Below are 16,459 nucleotides of genomic sequence, written 5' to 3'. Positions count from 1 at the left end.
CTCCTTTCAAGAGGCCTGAAAGCCTCCTTTCAAGAGGCCTGAAAGCCTCCTTTCAAGAGGCCTGAAAGTCTCCTTTCAAGAGGCCTGAAAGCCTCCTTTCAAGAGGCCTGAAATCCTCCTTTCAAGAGGCCTGGAAGCCTCCTTTAAGGAGGCTCGGAAGCCTCCTTTCGAAAGGCCTAGAAGCCTCCTTTCAAGAGGCCTGGAAGCCTCCTTTCAAGAGGCCTGGAAGCCTCCTTTCAAGAGGCCTGGAAGCCTCCTTTCAAGAGGCCTGGAAGCCTCCTTTCAAGAGGCCTGGAAGCCTCCTTTCAAGAGGCCTGGAAGCCTCCTTTCAAGAGGCCGGGAAGCCTCCTTCAAGAGGCCTGGAATTCTCCTTTCAAGAGGCCTGGAATCCTCCTTTCAAGAGGCCTGGAAGCCTCCTTTCAAGAGGCCTGGAAGCCTCCTTTCAAGAGGCCTGGAAGCCTCCTTTCAAGAGGCCTGGAAGCCTCCTTTCAAGAGGCCTGGAAGCCTCCTTTCAAGAGGCCTGGAAGCCTCCTTTCAAGAGGCCTGGAAGCCTCCTTTCAAGAGGCCTGGAAGCCTCCTTTCAAGAGGGCCTGGAAGCCTCCTTTCAAGAGGCCTGGAAGCCTCCTTTCAAGAGGCCTGGAAGCCTCCTTTCAAGAGGCCTGGAAGCCTCCTTTCAAGAGGCCTGGAAGCCTCCTTTCAAGAGGCCTGGAAGCCTCCTTTCAAGAGGCCTGGAAGCCTCCTTTCAAGAGGTCTGGAAGCCTCCTTTCAAGAGGCCTGGAAGCCTCCTTTCAAGAGGCCTGGAAGCCTCCTTTCAAGAGGCCTGGAAGCCTCCTTTCAAGAGGCCTGGAAGCCTCCTTTCAAGAGGCCTGGAAGCCTCCTTTCAAGAGGCTTGGAAGCCTCCTTTCAAGAGGTTTGGAAGCCTCCTTTCAAGAGGCCTGGAAGCCTCATTTCAAGAGGCCTGGAAGTCTCCTTTCAAGAGGCCTGGAAGCCTCCATTCAAGAGGCCTGAAAGCCTCCATTCAAGAGGCCTAGAAGACTTCTTCCAAGCGGCCCGGAAGCGTCCTTTCAATAGGCTCGGAATGTTCCTTTCGAAAGGATAGGAACCATACTTTCAAGAGGCTTGAAAGTCTTCCTTCAAAAGGCTCGGAATTCTACTTTCAAGAGGCTTGGTAGCGTGTTTTCAAGAGGTTCAGAAGCGTTCTTCCAAGATGCAAATGAAGCGTCATTTTTAAGTGGATCGAGAGTTGCCATTGAAGAGGTTAGGAAGCCTCTCTAAAAGAGAGCTTCATTTAAAGACACTCGGAAGCCTGCTTTCAAGAAGCCCAGAAGCCTCGTTTTAAGAGGCCTGAAACCCTCCTTCCAAGAGGTTTGGAAGGCTCCTTTTAAGAGGGTTGGAAGCCTTCTTTCAAAAAGCTAAGAAGGCTCCATTCAAAAGATTCGAAAGGTTCTTTTCAAACGGATCAGAAAGCTCTTTACAAAAGGCTTGGAAGCCTCCTTTCAAGGGATCCGAAAGCATCGTTTTAAGAGGCCCGCATGCCTACTTTTAAAATGCTCGGAAGCCTCCTTCAAAAAGTTCGGAAGGCACATTTCAAAGGGTTCTAAAGATTTCTTTCAAAAGAAAGATCCTTTCAAGTATTTTATATTAAAGATGCTTGGAAGCCTCTACAAGAGGCACAAAAACCTATTATCAAGAGGCGTGGAAGCCTACTTTCAAGAGATTCAGAAGGTCCTTTCAAGAGGCTCGGAAGTCTCCCTTCAAAGTGTTCAGAATTATTCTTTCAAGAGGGGGTACCTCAATTAATGCAATAGTTCGAAGGGGTACCTCTCAAGAAAAAGGTTGAGAACCGCTGAAATAGAGCAATGCACACGTAAACGTGTGCACGACTACATTTGATGCTGGGTACCTTGCGTGGACGCGGCGTGCACGCAGCTTGAAAAAAGGCTACGTGGGCATCGGCCCGTAACCAGGGATTGTCTAAATCTCGGGTACTTATTCAAAAGGACGTATGTGATTTTGTAAACAAAGATTCAGACGTCGATTTGTCCGATCTGATTGCCCTCCCACGCAAACCATCACCATAGACAGATAGGGGGAGTCTTCGGCTACCTGTTATGGGCCAAACACAATTGATACGTTTGCGTGCGTTTTGACAGTTTCTCCATGGCAAAACTGTAAAAACGCACGCAAACGTATCCATTGTGTTTGACCCATTAATGATGTTGGTTTGCGTGGGAGTGCCATTAGATCGGACAAATCAAGACAAAATTTTCAAAACGACTTATCTGCTTTTGTAAACAAAGATTCAAACGACGATTTGACGAATCTGATAGCTCTCCCACGCAAACCAACACCACCAATAGGTAGGTGAAGGTTTCCGCTACCTGTTGATGGTGTTGGTTTGCGTGGGAGAGCTATCAGATTCGTCAAATCGTTGTTTGAATCTTTGTTTACAAAAGCAGATAAGTCGTTTTGAAAATTTTGTCTTGAAATCGACGTTTGAATCTTTGTTTACAAAATCACATACGTCCTTTTGAATAAGTACCCGAGAAATATTCAGAGCGGTGCAGGTGTTGAGTGTGTTGTCGGCTCGGAATTCACTTCATCAGCACCTTCTTATCCAGTTTTCCGCGAGCGGTAATGGCCGCCCACTCGTCTGTGGGTTAGTCTCTGATTTGACGTTTGTGGAGGTCAACTGCAACCACCGTTTCGAGCATTTTGATCATAATAACGGAGCGGTGGGTGCAGTTGACCTCCAGAAATGTCAAATCTGAGACTAACCCGCAGGCAAGCTGGCGGTCATTACCGCTCGCAGAAAACTGGATATGCCACATTGGTCAGAATGCTCGGAGCGGTAAGTGTAGTTGACCTCCAGAAATGTCCAGAGACTAAGGTGCCCACCAGAATAGATGCGACGTGCGATGCGACGCGACGCGACTCACGTAAAAGAATAACAATCATTATCAACAGACTGTCAAATTGCACTGTCGCGTCGCGTCGCATCGCACGTCGCGTTTACTCTGGCTTCGCCCTCCCGCAGGCACGCCGGCGGCCATTACCGCTCGCGGAAAACTGGATACACATGCGGAAGTGTTGGCTTGGAGAAATGGATTTTGTGAGTGCTTTGACTGTGCGTCCGATTTGGAAACCTCGGGCTCATTCAGTAGGCGCTAAGTTGCGAAGGCCGATGTAGGTCCTTCGTAGCTTAGTTGGTTAAAAGCACCAGTCTAACGTGGTGAGGATCGTGGGTTCGAGTCCCATAGAAGGAAAGTGGTTACCTCCAACATATTTTTCAAATCAAAATGTTCCACATAATGTACCATACTCACATCTGAGTTTTCAGAACACTGTCGAAAGATTAACATTAATGCTGTTCAATGGCGGCTAGTCCGCGTCCGACATGGACGGAGATTGGCAATTTTCTAAAACAGTTGGATACCAATTTGACGGACATGGAAGCGGCCTACAGAACGGCACAAGAACGTTCGGTTTTCATTAAATTTGTTTCTCTGGAAGCAATGCTTCATTCAGTCGCTCAAGAAGAATACGGAGCCAAAAAAATTTCATTACTCTAGCGGAAAATCGGTAGAGGTACGGATGTCAATCGCAGGTAGCAATATGAAATACATTCGTATTTTTGACTTGCCGCCAGAGACACGATGGCACTCGGGCGATATGGGAATGTGGAATGTTTGACACGAGAAAAATTTAGTGCGGAATCTGGATTGGGGCATATGTACACTGGTGTGCGTGGTGTATATATCGACCTGAAAGAAGAAATACCACCATCGCTTAATTTCGGTGGCCGTAAAGGACGAATATATTACGACGGTCTTCAGGATGTGTGTTTCCTTTGTCGGGCTGCGGGTCATCGGAAGGATTCTTGCCCAGAACGACCCTCCGGAAATCGTAGGAAAGATAAGCCCAAAGACCAATCCCATCCGAGTACATATGCTGGGGTTGTATGTGGTATTACTGTGGCTGATCAAGACTCAGAATGCGCGGATAAAATCATTGAAGATCTGGTGGAAGAAAACTTTGTGGAACAAATGAATGAAGCAGTTACTGAACACTTGGACCAGATCGGAAGAGAAGATCTTGAGAACGAAGGCACACTGGAAGAAAAAACGAGTGAAGTGGAGGATAAAACAAAGCGGATGCCATCTGCCGGTTACTTGACTGACTCGGAAAATTATGAAGATGTGAGAGATGACGACTTTCAAGTGATGAGGAACCCACAGGCGAACCAACGAAGAGCCCAGTTTGCGTCTTCCGGCGGCAGTTCAAGTTCCCGTCCTAAGAAGAAAATTCGTCGTAAATTGAATATTAGACTATAATATTTCTAGAGATCTGCGGCTCCGTGAAGTTTTTAATTAAACAAATGAGCCTTATAAATAAATAAATTGAAAAAATGCTGTTCAATGAGCAGCTCGAAGAAGCTCGAAGTTATTCCCATCCTTCTCATGTCCGTTTGTTAACAAAAAAGGACGAGAACAACTTCGAGCTGCTCATTGGACAGCAATGTTGCAATAGAGTTGTAGAGATATTTTCTTTTAGTCCTAGAATGAAAGATACTCAATTCGATCTTTTATTTGATTTCATATTTATATTGTGAAGCTATTTAGCGTAGCACTTTATCATCACATTATCATCAAAATATATAATGAATTTGCGACGAAGAGCAAACATTTTATGTTAGTTATTGAGCCAGATGCTTATTAATTATTGCGATGCTCTTTGATCGGCGTTGCCTTTTTTAACTCTTTTTGTGGAGTTTAGGATTGTCGTTGCAAGTTCTTTCTTATCTTCACAACGCCCACTGTGAGTTCTTTCATGCTCTTTTAGCATGCGTTTTAAAATGAAAGACTTTTCGCAATGTGAGCACTTATGGGGTTTATCATCTGGAAAGAAAATTTATAGATACAGATAAGTAAATCGATTTCAATTAGGTAATTTTTTTTTTAGAAGTTTTTTTTAATTAGCATTAAGCAAAACATTCTTTAAAATTAAGGGATATATATATATAGGCAATTAACTTTGATTGTACTGAACTCGAGTGGCCATCTCTTTCCTCGCTTGTGTGGTCGGGTTTGGATCTGACGACCAACTGGCACAATAACGGAAGGAGCTTTGTCAGAAGAACTAAACTGGTTGAGAACTGGCGAGAAGTGAGAATTAGAATGATTCATTTCATTTCATTTATTTAGTCTACATCTAAACAGATAACACTGAATCAACAATTTGACGCCACAATACACGGTTCGAGGCCGCATCTCTCCATCCTCGGATACGCCCCACGCTCGCCAAGTCTTTTTTTTTTTAAATCTTTATTAACGTTTTGCACCTGGTCTGCCCATCTCGCTCGCTGCGCTCCACGTCGTCTCGTACCTGCCGGATCGGAAGCGAACACCATCTTTGGAGGGTTGCTGTCCGGCATTCTTGAAACATGCCCTGCCCATCGTACCCGTCCGGCTTTAGCTACCTTCTGGATACTGGGTTCGCCGTAGAGCTGGGCGAGCTCGTGGTTCATTCTTCGCCGCCATACACCGTCTTCTTGCACACCGCCAAAGATGGTCCTAGGCACCCGTCTCTCGAATACTTCGAGTGCTTGCAAGTCCTCCTCGAGCATTGTCCATGTTTCATATCCGTAGAGGACTACCGGTCTTATTAACGTCTTGTACATGACACATTTGGTGCGGTGGCGAATCTTTTTTGACCGCAGTTTCTTCTGGAGCCCGTAGTAGGCCCGACTTCCACAGATGATGCGCCTTCGTATTTCACGACTGACATTGTTATCAGCCGTTAGCAAAGATCCGAGGTAGACGAATTCCTCGACCACCTCGAAGGTATCCCCGTCTATCGTAACACTGCTTCCCAGGCGGGCCCTGTCGCGCTCTGTTCCGCCCACAAGCATGTACTTTGTCTTTGAGGCATTCACCACCAGTCCAACTTTTGTTGCTTCACGTTTCAGGCGGGTGTACAGTTCTGCCACCTTTGCAAATGTTCGGCCGACAATGTCCATGTCATCCACGAAACAAATAAATTGACTGGATCTGTTGAAAATCGTACCCCGGCTGTTACACCCGGCTCTCCGAATGACACCTTCAAGTGCAATGTTGAACAACAGGCACGAAAGTCCATCACCTTGTCTTAGTCCCCGGCGCGTTTCGAACGAACTGGAGTGTTCGCCCTAAATCTTCACACAGTTTTGCACACCATCCACCATTGCTTTGATCAGTCTTGTAAGCTTCCCAGGGAAGCTGTTCTCGTCCATAATTTTCCATAGCTCTACGCGGTCTATACTGTCGTATGCCGCCTTGAAATCAACGAACAGATGATGCGTTGGGACCTGGTATTCACGGCATTTTTGAAGGATTTGCAGTACAGTAAAGATCTGGTCCGTTGTCGAGCGGCCGTCAACGAAGCCGGCTTTATAACTTCCCACGAACTCATTCACTAATGGTGACAGACGACGGAAGATGATCTGGGATATCACTTAAGGATGGTGATCGCTCGAAAGTTCTCACACTCCAGCTTGTCGCCTTGCTTGTAGATGGGGCATATGACCCCTTTCTTCCACTCCTCCGGCAGCTGTTCCGTTTCCCAGATTCTGACTACCAGTTTGTGCAGGCAAGTGGTTAGCTTTTCTGGGCCCATCTTGATGAGCGCAGCTCCACTACCATCCTTACTAGCTGCTTTACTGGTCTTTAGCTGTTAGATGGCATCCATAACTACCCTCTAGGTGGGGGCTGGTTGGCTTCCATCGTCCGCTGAACTGACGTATTCATCTCCTCCGCTGCCTTGACTTTCACTGCCTGTACTCTCAGCGCCATTCAAATGTTCCTCGTAGTGCTGCTTCCACCTTTCGATCACCACACGTTCGTCCGTCAAGATGCTCCCATCTTTATCCCGGCACATTTCGGCTCGCGGCACGAAGCCTTTGCGGGATGCGTTGAGCTTCTGGTAGAACTTGCGTGTTTCTTGAGAACGGCACAGCTGTTCCATCTCCTCGCACTCCGCTTCTTCCAGGCGGCGTTTCTTCTCCTGAAAAAGGCGGGTCTGCTGTCTCCGCTTCCGTCTATAACGTTCCACGTTCTGCCGGGTACCTTGCTGCAGCGCGACCGCCCGCGCTGCGTCCTTCTCCTCCAGAATCTGTCTGCACTCTTCGTCGAACCAATCGTTCCGTCGACTTCGACCCATATACCCGACGTTGTTCTCCGCTGCGTCGTTAATGGCTGCTTTGACTGTATTCCAGCAGTCCTCAAGAGGAGCCCCATCGAGCTCACCCTCTTCCGGCAACGCTGCCACGAGATACTGCGCGTATGCAGTTGTGACATCAGGTTGCTTCAGTCGCTCTAGGTCGTAACGCGGCGGCCGTCGATACCAAACATTGTAGATGACGGACAGTTTTGGGCGCAGTTTAACCATCACCAGATAATGGTCAGAGTCGATGTTAGCGCCACGATATGTCCTGACGTCGATAATGTCGGAGAAGTGCCGTCCATCAATCAGAACGTGATCGATTTGTGATTCTGTCTGCAGTGGTGATCTCCAGGTGTACCGATACGGAATGAACAATATAGAAAAAAAAGGAGAAAGGAGAAGGAAGGAAGAAGGAAGATCGAATAAGGAATGAAAAAGAAAGAAGGAATAGGAAAGAATAAGAATAAAAAAGAAGAAGGGACAAGTAAGGCAAAACAAAATAGGCAGGAAGAAAAAAAAGAAAGAAGGAAGAAAGATGGAAGGAGGCAATAGGAAGGAAGAAGAAAGAAGGAAGACTGAAAAAAAAAAGGAAGAAGAATGAAGGAAGAAGGAAAACAGAAGAAGGAAGGAGAAAAAGGAACAAGGAAAAAAGAAGGAAGAAGTATGAGGAACAAAGGAAGAAAGAAGGAAGAAGATGAGGAACAAAGGAAGAAAGAAGAAAGAGCATAAATGAAGAAGGGAGAAAGAAGCAATATGAACGAAAAGCAGAAAGAAAGAGTAAGGAATCATAATTTCTCACTTTTCAATACTAATTTCTCGCTTCTCTTATTTCACATCTTCACATCAATTCTTGCTTCGCAGTTCTGATTTCTCGCTTCCTGTTTCTTGGTTCTCAATTCTTCCTTCGCAGTTCCCAGTCCTCAGTTCTTAGTTCTCAGTTTTTAGTTCCCAGTTTCTTGTTGTCAGTTCATATTTCTCATTTATCAGTTATTAGTTCTCTGCTCAATTCTTATTTCTCACTACTTCTTCACTACTCGTAATCTGAGGTAAATTTTTCAACTATTTGGCTAAACGGCATTCGGCCAAATGGCCTGACACCGGCCTACTTTCAACCTGGTGAATCTGTTGTTTGTTCGGCGTTGTTCGATGTGGGTCTTACATATATTCTGCACTGCCCGGAAATGTGGCATAAAAGTGAGCTTCCGGTCTACGTCCACTCCAGAACTCGGACGATCTTCCGGTTAGTTTAATCGGACGGACCACAATTAAGACGTAGTCTGCGGTGAGTGGCGGTTTATCGGTTGGCCACATCCGTAGCCTTCACCATAAATGACGGTGGTCGCTATCAACTAGTAGGACGTTGATGGCGACCACCGTCATTTATGGTGAAGGCTACGGATGTGGCCAACCGATAAACCGCCACTCACGGCAGCCTACGTCTTAATTCTGGTCCGTCCGGGTGTCATTCCGACAACAACGAGGAGGATGTCATTGGCGTATACGAACAGGAATACATTGGCTGGCAGCATGCCGAAGACCATAGTTCAGCGGCGGTATGCCAGCTAACTGTTCAGATTTCGCATCCCTGATGCCGATCTTGCATTGTCTATGTTTTTATAAATAACAGATCGAAGTCGTCGCACCTGCTCGGATACAAACGGCAGATCACCGTCGAAATCGAGAGTCCTGCAGAACCCCGATGTTCACGGAATGCCGGATGTTGTTTTCAAACTTGCTGGCCCATCTGTGGCTACCTCCCATAGTTTGATCTATGGTTGGATACATGGCTGACCACTTGAAGGGCGCCCTTCAAGATATCAGTCATGTATTCAACCATGGATCAAACTATGGGAGGTTGACACAGATGAGCGATGCCCAAAGGAACTATCAGTGCTTACGAGGTCTACCGTGTCGGCGAGACTCCTGCTTTGCACTACTACTACTTTGCAGCATAATTTCAATTAGTAAATTTGTCACATTTTTCTCCTTTGTTCTTTCTTACAGACAACAACCGAAACTGTGTAACGAAGCTGATTCGTTCAAATCGTTTCCACATTCGATTGATGATAGCTACATAGGAGATACGAAGGCTTTGGTTAGGTCTTATTGTTAGTTTTTTTTTTCACAAAATATATTGCCAAAGGATTTATTGTATCATGTTGTAGCCGAGTTTGATCGTTCAAAACATGGCAAATCCTTAATTTCATTCAAAAGATATTGTGATAGAGAGATAATTACCTGTATGAGTCATTTCATGTCTCCTGAAGTTGGGATGGTTGGCGAAGGCGTGGCTGCAAAATCTACATTTGTACGGTCGCTCTCCAGTGTGAGTTCGCATGTGATAGCGTAGGTGTAGTTTCGCTTTGAACATTTTCGAGCAAACCTGCAAAAAAACAAGAAAAAATGATACTTGTTGATACTTTCTTTTCAATTGGAAGCTTAACAGAAAAGGTCGTTCGATTTGCCTTCCATTGGGCAGAAAAATCTAGTTTTATATAATTTTTTCAAGCTTCGAACTTTATCACTTGATAAATAGAATCCTACGAAACATCATATAACTTCATTACCAGTGAAAATTAGATCTATAAGCTACCTGTATAATAATTCTAATATAAAATGCACGTTTAAGTTTGAAAAATTTCCATATTATCGTAACATCACGTAGAATCAATGTTTTAAAATAAGTGGTGGAGAGGCTGATGATTCCTGAATTATCATTAAATGACGTTAAAATTTCGACAGAACATTGAATTAATCAAGCAAATTAAATAAGTCAACAGTATTTAACATTTATGATGTATTTAATTATTTTTATGAATTATCATGTTGACCAACCAAATGATAGTTTAAGTGTGTATTAATATTCGAATGACATTTGACTACAGATAGTAATAGAATTTTTTTTATCATAAATATTTGCCACAATCTTACCTCACACTTGTACTGCGGATTGTCTATATGATTGGACATGTGAGTTTTTAATCCATACTTCAGTCGAAATCTCATCCCGCAAACGGCACACTGTAAAAATGCAAATTTGAGTAGGCAAACTTTTTCAAAATTTTGCTGTACCAAATACCTGATAGGGCTTCTCATCCGTGTGAATTGTTTTGATATGCTGCATCAAAGTTAACTTCGAGATGTATTTCTTATCGCATATGTCACATTTGTATTCCCTACCTCCATGTTCGATTGCTTCGTGTGCGCGCAGATCGAAGGCACCGAAAAATTTCAGCCCACATAGCGCACATTGCAGATTTCTGTGCTTGTATTTACGTTTCTGGTGGGCAATCAACCCTCTACTGTCCGCAAATCTTCGGTAGCACACCTGGCACTGTTCCGGCTTATCAGTAGACTCCAGGTCCGCTTCCTGCTTTTCGATCCAATGAGCTGCTTTCGTATGAGCCATTAGATCCTGCTCGGTTGTGAACGATTCTTTGCACTTTGTACCACAGCAGACCCAACCGAGTTCTTGTTTGGTTGTTTCTTTGACCCGGGCTATCAAAGCCACAGGCTCGTCATCCCGATGGCCTCTGAGATGCTTTCGCCGGGTACCGGCGATTTTGAAACGAAGTTTGCATTTTTTGCATTCCCAAATAACTTTCAAAAGTCGCACACGATTAATGTGGTAGTTCAAACTATGCGTTGATTTGAACCTGAGGAGGCAACCGTTGCAGAGCGGTTTTGAATTTGGTTTTCGCATTTTTTCATTTTTCCAAACATGGGATGTGCTACGATGAGTGTCCAACTCCTCGGCTGTCTTGAATATCTGTAAGCAACCGCAGCAAATATGATTGCCAGGATCAATTGTAATAACCGTAAACCATTCTTGCTCTTTTTCGTTAAGTTTCAAATCGTCTTCACTTTGCACCGGTTGACGTTCAACTCTTTTCCGACGTTTTGCCTTGGATTTCGATTCAAGCTTAGTACGCTTTACCGATCGAAACAACTCTTCATCGCTTGCTTTCCAATCGCTATCGCTATCATTGCCAGGTACACCATTATCACTCTCAAAAGCAGCATCTTCACCAGCTCCATCTACCAAGGACTCCAGGGGTTCACATTTTATGTTATGGAAGTGGATTTCCTCGGATATTTCTGCCTTTATTTGACTGCATATTGCGGCTTGTTCTTGCTCGCCAATCTTACGTAGCTCGCGATCGGAAATACGTGCGGTTTTTATAAAGGCGATTACCGATTTTAATGTTGAAAAACATTCGGTACAAATTACCGCAGGTAGGGCATCATTCTCGTTAATCTGGTCATAAAATTGAAATTGCGATTACATACAAATACTTGAGAAAATATTCTTCGAATGCATATCAAAGATGACCACCTTAATAGCTGGTGTCATCCAGACCGTCATTTAGAAAACTGTATCCTAAATTGTATCTCCTAAAAGTAACTTTCCTTGACCTGATCAAAAGTCTTGTACTAACAGGCTATCGTTTTTAATAAAGCACCAATTACCATGTACCAAAAACATGCATTCGTTTGGAAAGATGTTGTTTCCAGTACCTATATTTGAAAATTACAACGATAGTCCTATATTATATATTATATGGTGTTAGTTTCACCGTCGACGTTTTGAACCACTCCATCAACACAATGTAGGCCAATGGGTCTAGGGTCGAGCAATAGCTAAAACATGTATTGTTGCTCAGACCTTATTGGTGACCGGAAAAATGATACCAACAGCAAGAATGGTTTCGATCATTTAGTGGTTCGTCAATAACACATTTCAGAGGATTAATTTCAAAATATGTTGTTTGTTAAATTTTGTGTTTTCTATAACTCTGCCTAACGGTTCGTTGCTTAATTTCCACTAGTTACGAAGTTAAAGCGCTAATTGCATTAGCTATACATACGCTTATACTAAATGATTGAAATTTGATTATCTTTTGCACTTTAACATAACTAGTAGAATTTCATTGCGACATACCCATAGATAGGTAGTTAAGAGGTACAGCTAAAAGGTGAATGAATCGCCTATTTAAAACACATGGCCGGGAATCTGCCAAAACGCACCAAGCGCAAACAAAAAATACACAATTTTTCTTCCCAAGCTTTCGCTTAGCAAATTTGATTGAATAAAAATCGTATTTGATTACCTTCTACCCCATAACTAAGGATATCTCACAATAAATGTGTAGATGAATTGATTTAAAATGATTCCCGTTTTACTTTTACTATCAAAATATCACAAGTCAGTCAATAAGCCGCTTGGTTTGATTTGGCAGAACCCCGACCACATGGATATTACAAAAAAAAAAACAAATTCTACTCACCTGAACGGCGGTGCATTCCGTAATTATGTTCGCTATGATTGCACCATTCATTCATTCATTTATTTAGTTAACATCTAAACAGATAACACTGAATCAACAATTTGACGCCACAATGCACGGTTCGAGGCCGCATCTCTCCATCCTCGGATACGCCCCACGCTCGCCAAGTCGGTCTGCACCTGGTCTGCCCATCTCGCTCGCTGCGCTCCACGCCGTCTCGTACCTGCCGGATCGGAAGCGAACACCATCTTTGCAGGGTTGCTGTCCGGCATTCTTGCAACATGTCCTGCCCATCGTACCCTTCCGGCTTTAGCTACCTTCTGGATACTGGGTTCGCCGTAGAGTTGGGCGAGCTCATGGTTCATTCTTCGCCGCCACACACCGTCTTCTTGCACACCGCCAAAGATGGTCCTAAGCACCCGTCTCTCGAATACTCCGAGTGCTTGCAAGTCCTCCTCGAGCATTGTCCATGTTTCATGTCCGTAGAGGACAACCGGTCTTATAAGCGTCTTGTACATGACACATTTGGTGCGGTGGCGAATCTTTTTCGACCGGAGTTTCTTCTGGAGCCCGTAGTAGGCCCGACTTCCACAGATGATGCGCCTTCGTATTTCACGACTAACGTTGTTGTCAGCCGTTAGCAAGGATCCGAGGTAGACGAATTCCTCGACCACCTCGAAGGTATCCCCGTCTATCGTAACACTGCTTCCCAGGCGGGCCCTGTCGCGCTCGGTTCCGCCCACAAGCATGTACTTTGTCTTTGACGCATTCACCACCAGTCCAACTTTTGTTGCTTCACGTTTCAGGCGGGTGTACAGTTCTGCCACCTTTGCAAATGTTCGGCCGACAATGTCCATGTCATCCGCGAAGCAAATAAATTGACTGGATCTGTTGAAAATCGTACCCCGGCTGTTACACCCGGCTCTCCGCATGACACCTTCTAGCACAATGTTGAACAACAGGCACGAAAGTCCATCACCTTGTCTTAGTCCCCGGCGCGATTCGAACGAACTGGAGTGTTCGCCCGAAATCTTCACACAGTTTTGCACACCATCCACCGTTGCTTTGATCAGTCTGGTAAGCTTCCCAGGAAGCTGTTCTCGTCCATAATTTTCCATAGCTCTACGCGGTCTATACTGTCGTATGCCGCCTTGAAATCAACGAACAGATGGTGCGTTGGGACCTGGTATTCACGGCATTTTTGCCGTACAGTAAAGATCTGGTCCGTTGTCGAGCGGGCGTCAACGAAGCCGGCTTGATAACTTCCCACGAACTCGTTCACTAATGGTGACAGACGACGGAAGATGATCTGGGATATCACTTTGTAGGCGGCATTAAGGATGGTGATCGCTCGAAAGTTCTCACACTCCAGTTTGTCGCCTTTCTTGTAGATGGGGCATATAACCCCTTCCTTCCACTCCTCCGGTAGCTGTTCGGTTTCCCAGATTCTGACTATCAGTTTGTGCAGGCAAGTGGCCAGCTTTTCCGGGCCCATCTTGATGAGCTCAGCTCCGATACCATCCTTACCAGCTGCTTTATTGGTCTTTAGCTGTTGAATGGCATCCTTAACTTCCCTCAAGGTGGGGGCTGGTTGGCTTCCATCGTCCGCTGAACTGACGTAGTCATCTCCTCCGCTGCCTTGACTTTCACTGCCTGTACTCTCAGCGCCATTCAGATGTTCCTCGTAGTGCTGCTTCCACCTTTCGATCACCACACGTTCGTCCGTCAAGATGCTCCCATCCTTATCCCGGCACATTTCGGCTCGCGGCACGAAGCCTTTGCGGGATGCGTTGAGCTTCTGATAGAACTTGCGTGTATCTTGAGAACGGCACAGCTGTTCCATCTCCTCGCACTCCGCTTCTTCCAGGCGGCGTTTCTTCTCCTGAAAAGGCGGGTCTGCTGTCTCCGCTTCCGTCTATAACGTTCCACGTTCTGCCGGGTACCTTGCTGCAGCGCGACCGCCCGCGCTGCGTCCTTCTCCTCCAGAATCTGTCTGCACTCTTCGTCGAACCAATCGTTCCGTCGACTTCGACCCATATACCCGACGTTGTTCTCCGCTGCGTCGTTAATGGCTGCTTTAACTGTACTCCAGCAGTCCTCAAGAGGGCCCCATCGAGCTCACCCTCTTCCGGCAACGCTGCCTCGAGATGCTGCGCGTATGCAGTGGCGACATCAGGTTGCTTCAGTCGCTCTAGGTCGTACCGCGGCGGTCGTCGGTACCGAACATTGTTGATGACGGATAGTTTTGGGCGCAGTTTAACCATCACCAGATAGTGGTCAGAGTCGATGTTAGCGCCACGATATGTCCTGACGTCGATAATGTCGGAGAAGTGCCGTCCATCAATCAGAACGTGGTCGATTTGTGATTCTGTCTGCAGTGGTGATCTCCAGGTGTACCGATACGCGAGGCTGTGTTGGAAGTAGGTGCTGCGAATGGCCATATTCTTGGAGGCGGCGAAATCAATTAGTCGTAGGCCGTTTTCGTTCGTCAGCCGGTGAGCGCTGAACTTTCCAATAGTCGGTCTAAACTCTTCCTCTTGGCCAACCTGAGCGTTCAAATCTCCTATGATGATTTTGACGTCGTGGCTTGGGCAGCTGTCGTACTCACGTTCCAGCTGCGCGTAGAATGCGTCCTTATCATCATCAGTGCTTCCGGAGTGTGGGCTATGGACGTTGATTATGCTGAAGTTGAAGAACCGGCCTTTGATCCTCAACCTGCACATTCTTTCATTGATCGGCCACCACCCGATCACGCGCCTTTGCATATCGCCCATCACTATGAAAGCTGTTCCCAGCTCATGTGTGTTGCCGCAGCTCTGGTAGATGGTATGATTACCTCTAAACGTTCGCACCATTGATCCCTTCCAACAAACCTCCTGCAGCGCTACGATGCCGAATCCACGGTCCTTGAGCACATCGGCGAGTATGCGTGTGCTCCCGATGAAGTTGAGAGATTTGCAGTTCCACGAACCGAGTTTCCAATCGCTAGTCCTTTTCGTCGCAGTGGTCTTCGCCGATGGTTCCGGTCCGTACTCTCTTGTTGATTGTTCGTTGCTTATGATTTTTAAAGGCTGGCTTGCAGGGCCTGACACCAAACCCCTAAATTTCCGGAGGACCATTCCTCCTTATTTCCGGTGGACCATGGTGCACAGTTTCACTTAGAGTCCCTCGCTGGCACTCGGACGATGATCAGCCGCCCTAACATGGAGAACAGACGCTGTTGTGAGCCGATCCTGACATGGAGAACAGACGCTCAATAAGATTTGCACCTCCGGAAGGAGCAAATCCCCTTCCCTGTCAGCATACGACCATAGTTACCACCGGGGTTGGTTACCCGATCTTCCCTAAGGTTGCTCGTATCCCGGCCAGCACCGCGGGAGGTAGGGATAGGAGTTGCTGGGTAAGAGGCTAAGGACCGCGAGATGGGGTCTATTTTATTCCTTCAGGTACGTATGATTGCACCATCCAGCATGGAAAAAATCGGAATCTGCTTACGTTGGCGCTTGTTCTGATGTGCGGTCATACAGGTTCGGCATACTTCCATCACAATATCTTTCTTGAAGGCATTTGTTTTATTCATAGCACTAACAAATTACCCAAAAATCAAACCGGCGATAAAAATTCCAACTCATAAAGAACACTTATTTCGATTTGGAAATTTTGTTTGTAAACAAGCATCAATTTGCGTGTGAGTACGCGGTGTACTTTAATCCGAGAAAGTCACGAGAAAGAACGATGTTGAATACTTGTATGAAACCATCACGCTAATAATTGTCTTAAGATTTCGGTAACATGTCATACGGCTATCTTGATGACATTAAACTTGTCGATAATTTGAATAACATTTTAATTAATCAGTTTGCAAAGGGGTTTTCCAATATTTCATTCGTCTATATCTGACTGGATACATGGGTGGTATCACATTCACTATATAGCACTAAACCGTTGCCATCTGCTTCGCTTTTGGGAGA

The 16,459-nt window shown here is 45.7% G+C and overlaps 1 protein-coding gene across 1 annotated transcript; it reads right to left on the bottom strand.

Moving 5' to 3' along the window:
- Positions 1 to 4,476: 4,476 nt before the first annotated feature.
- Positions 4,477 to 16,100, bottom strand: LOC134225773 (zinc finger protein 431-like). The gene is made up of 6 exons (XM_062706128.1): positions 15,939 to 16,100; positions 12,489 to 12,520; positions 10,280 to 11,458; positions 10,132 to 10,221; positions 9,439 to 9,583; positions 4,477 to 4,898 (listed from the first exon to the last, which is right to left on the bottom strand). Exons 1-6 carry the CDS (start codon positions 16,066 to 16,068, stop codon positions 4,720 to 4,722), a joined length of 1,755 nt encoding a protein of 584 aa, XP_062562112.1. The 5' UTR covers positions 16,069 to 16,100; the 3' UTR covers positions 4,477 to 4,719.
- Positions 16,101 to 16,459: the final 359 nt, after the last annotated feature.

The sequence above is a fragment of the Armigeres subalbatus genome, chromosome 3 (genome assembly GCF_024139115.2).
Source record: "Armigeres subalbatus isolate Guangzhou_Male chromosome 3, GZ_Asu_2, whole genome shotgun sequence".
NCBI classification, from domain to species: Eukaryota; Metazoa; Arthropoda; class Insecta; order Diptera; family Culicidae; genus Armigeres; species Armigeres subalbatus.
The sequence above is the reverse complement of the archived record's forward strand: the minus strand, read 5'-3'. Positions and strand labels throughout refer to the sequence as shown.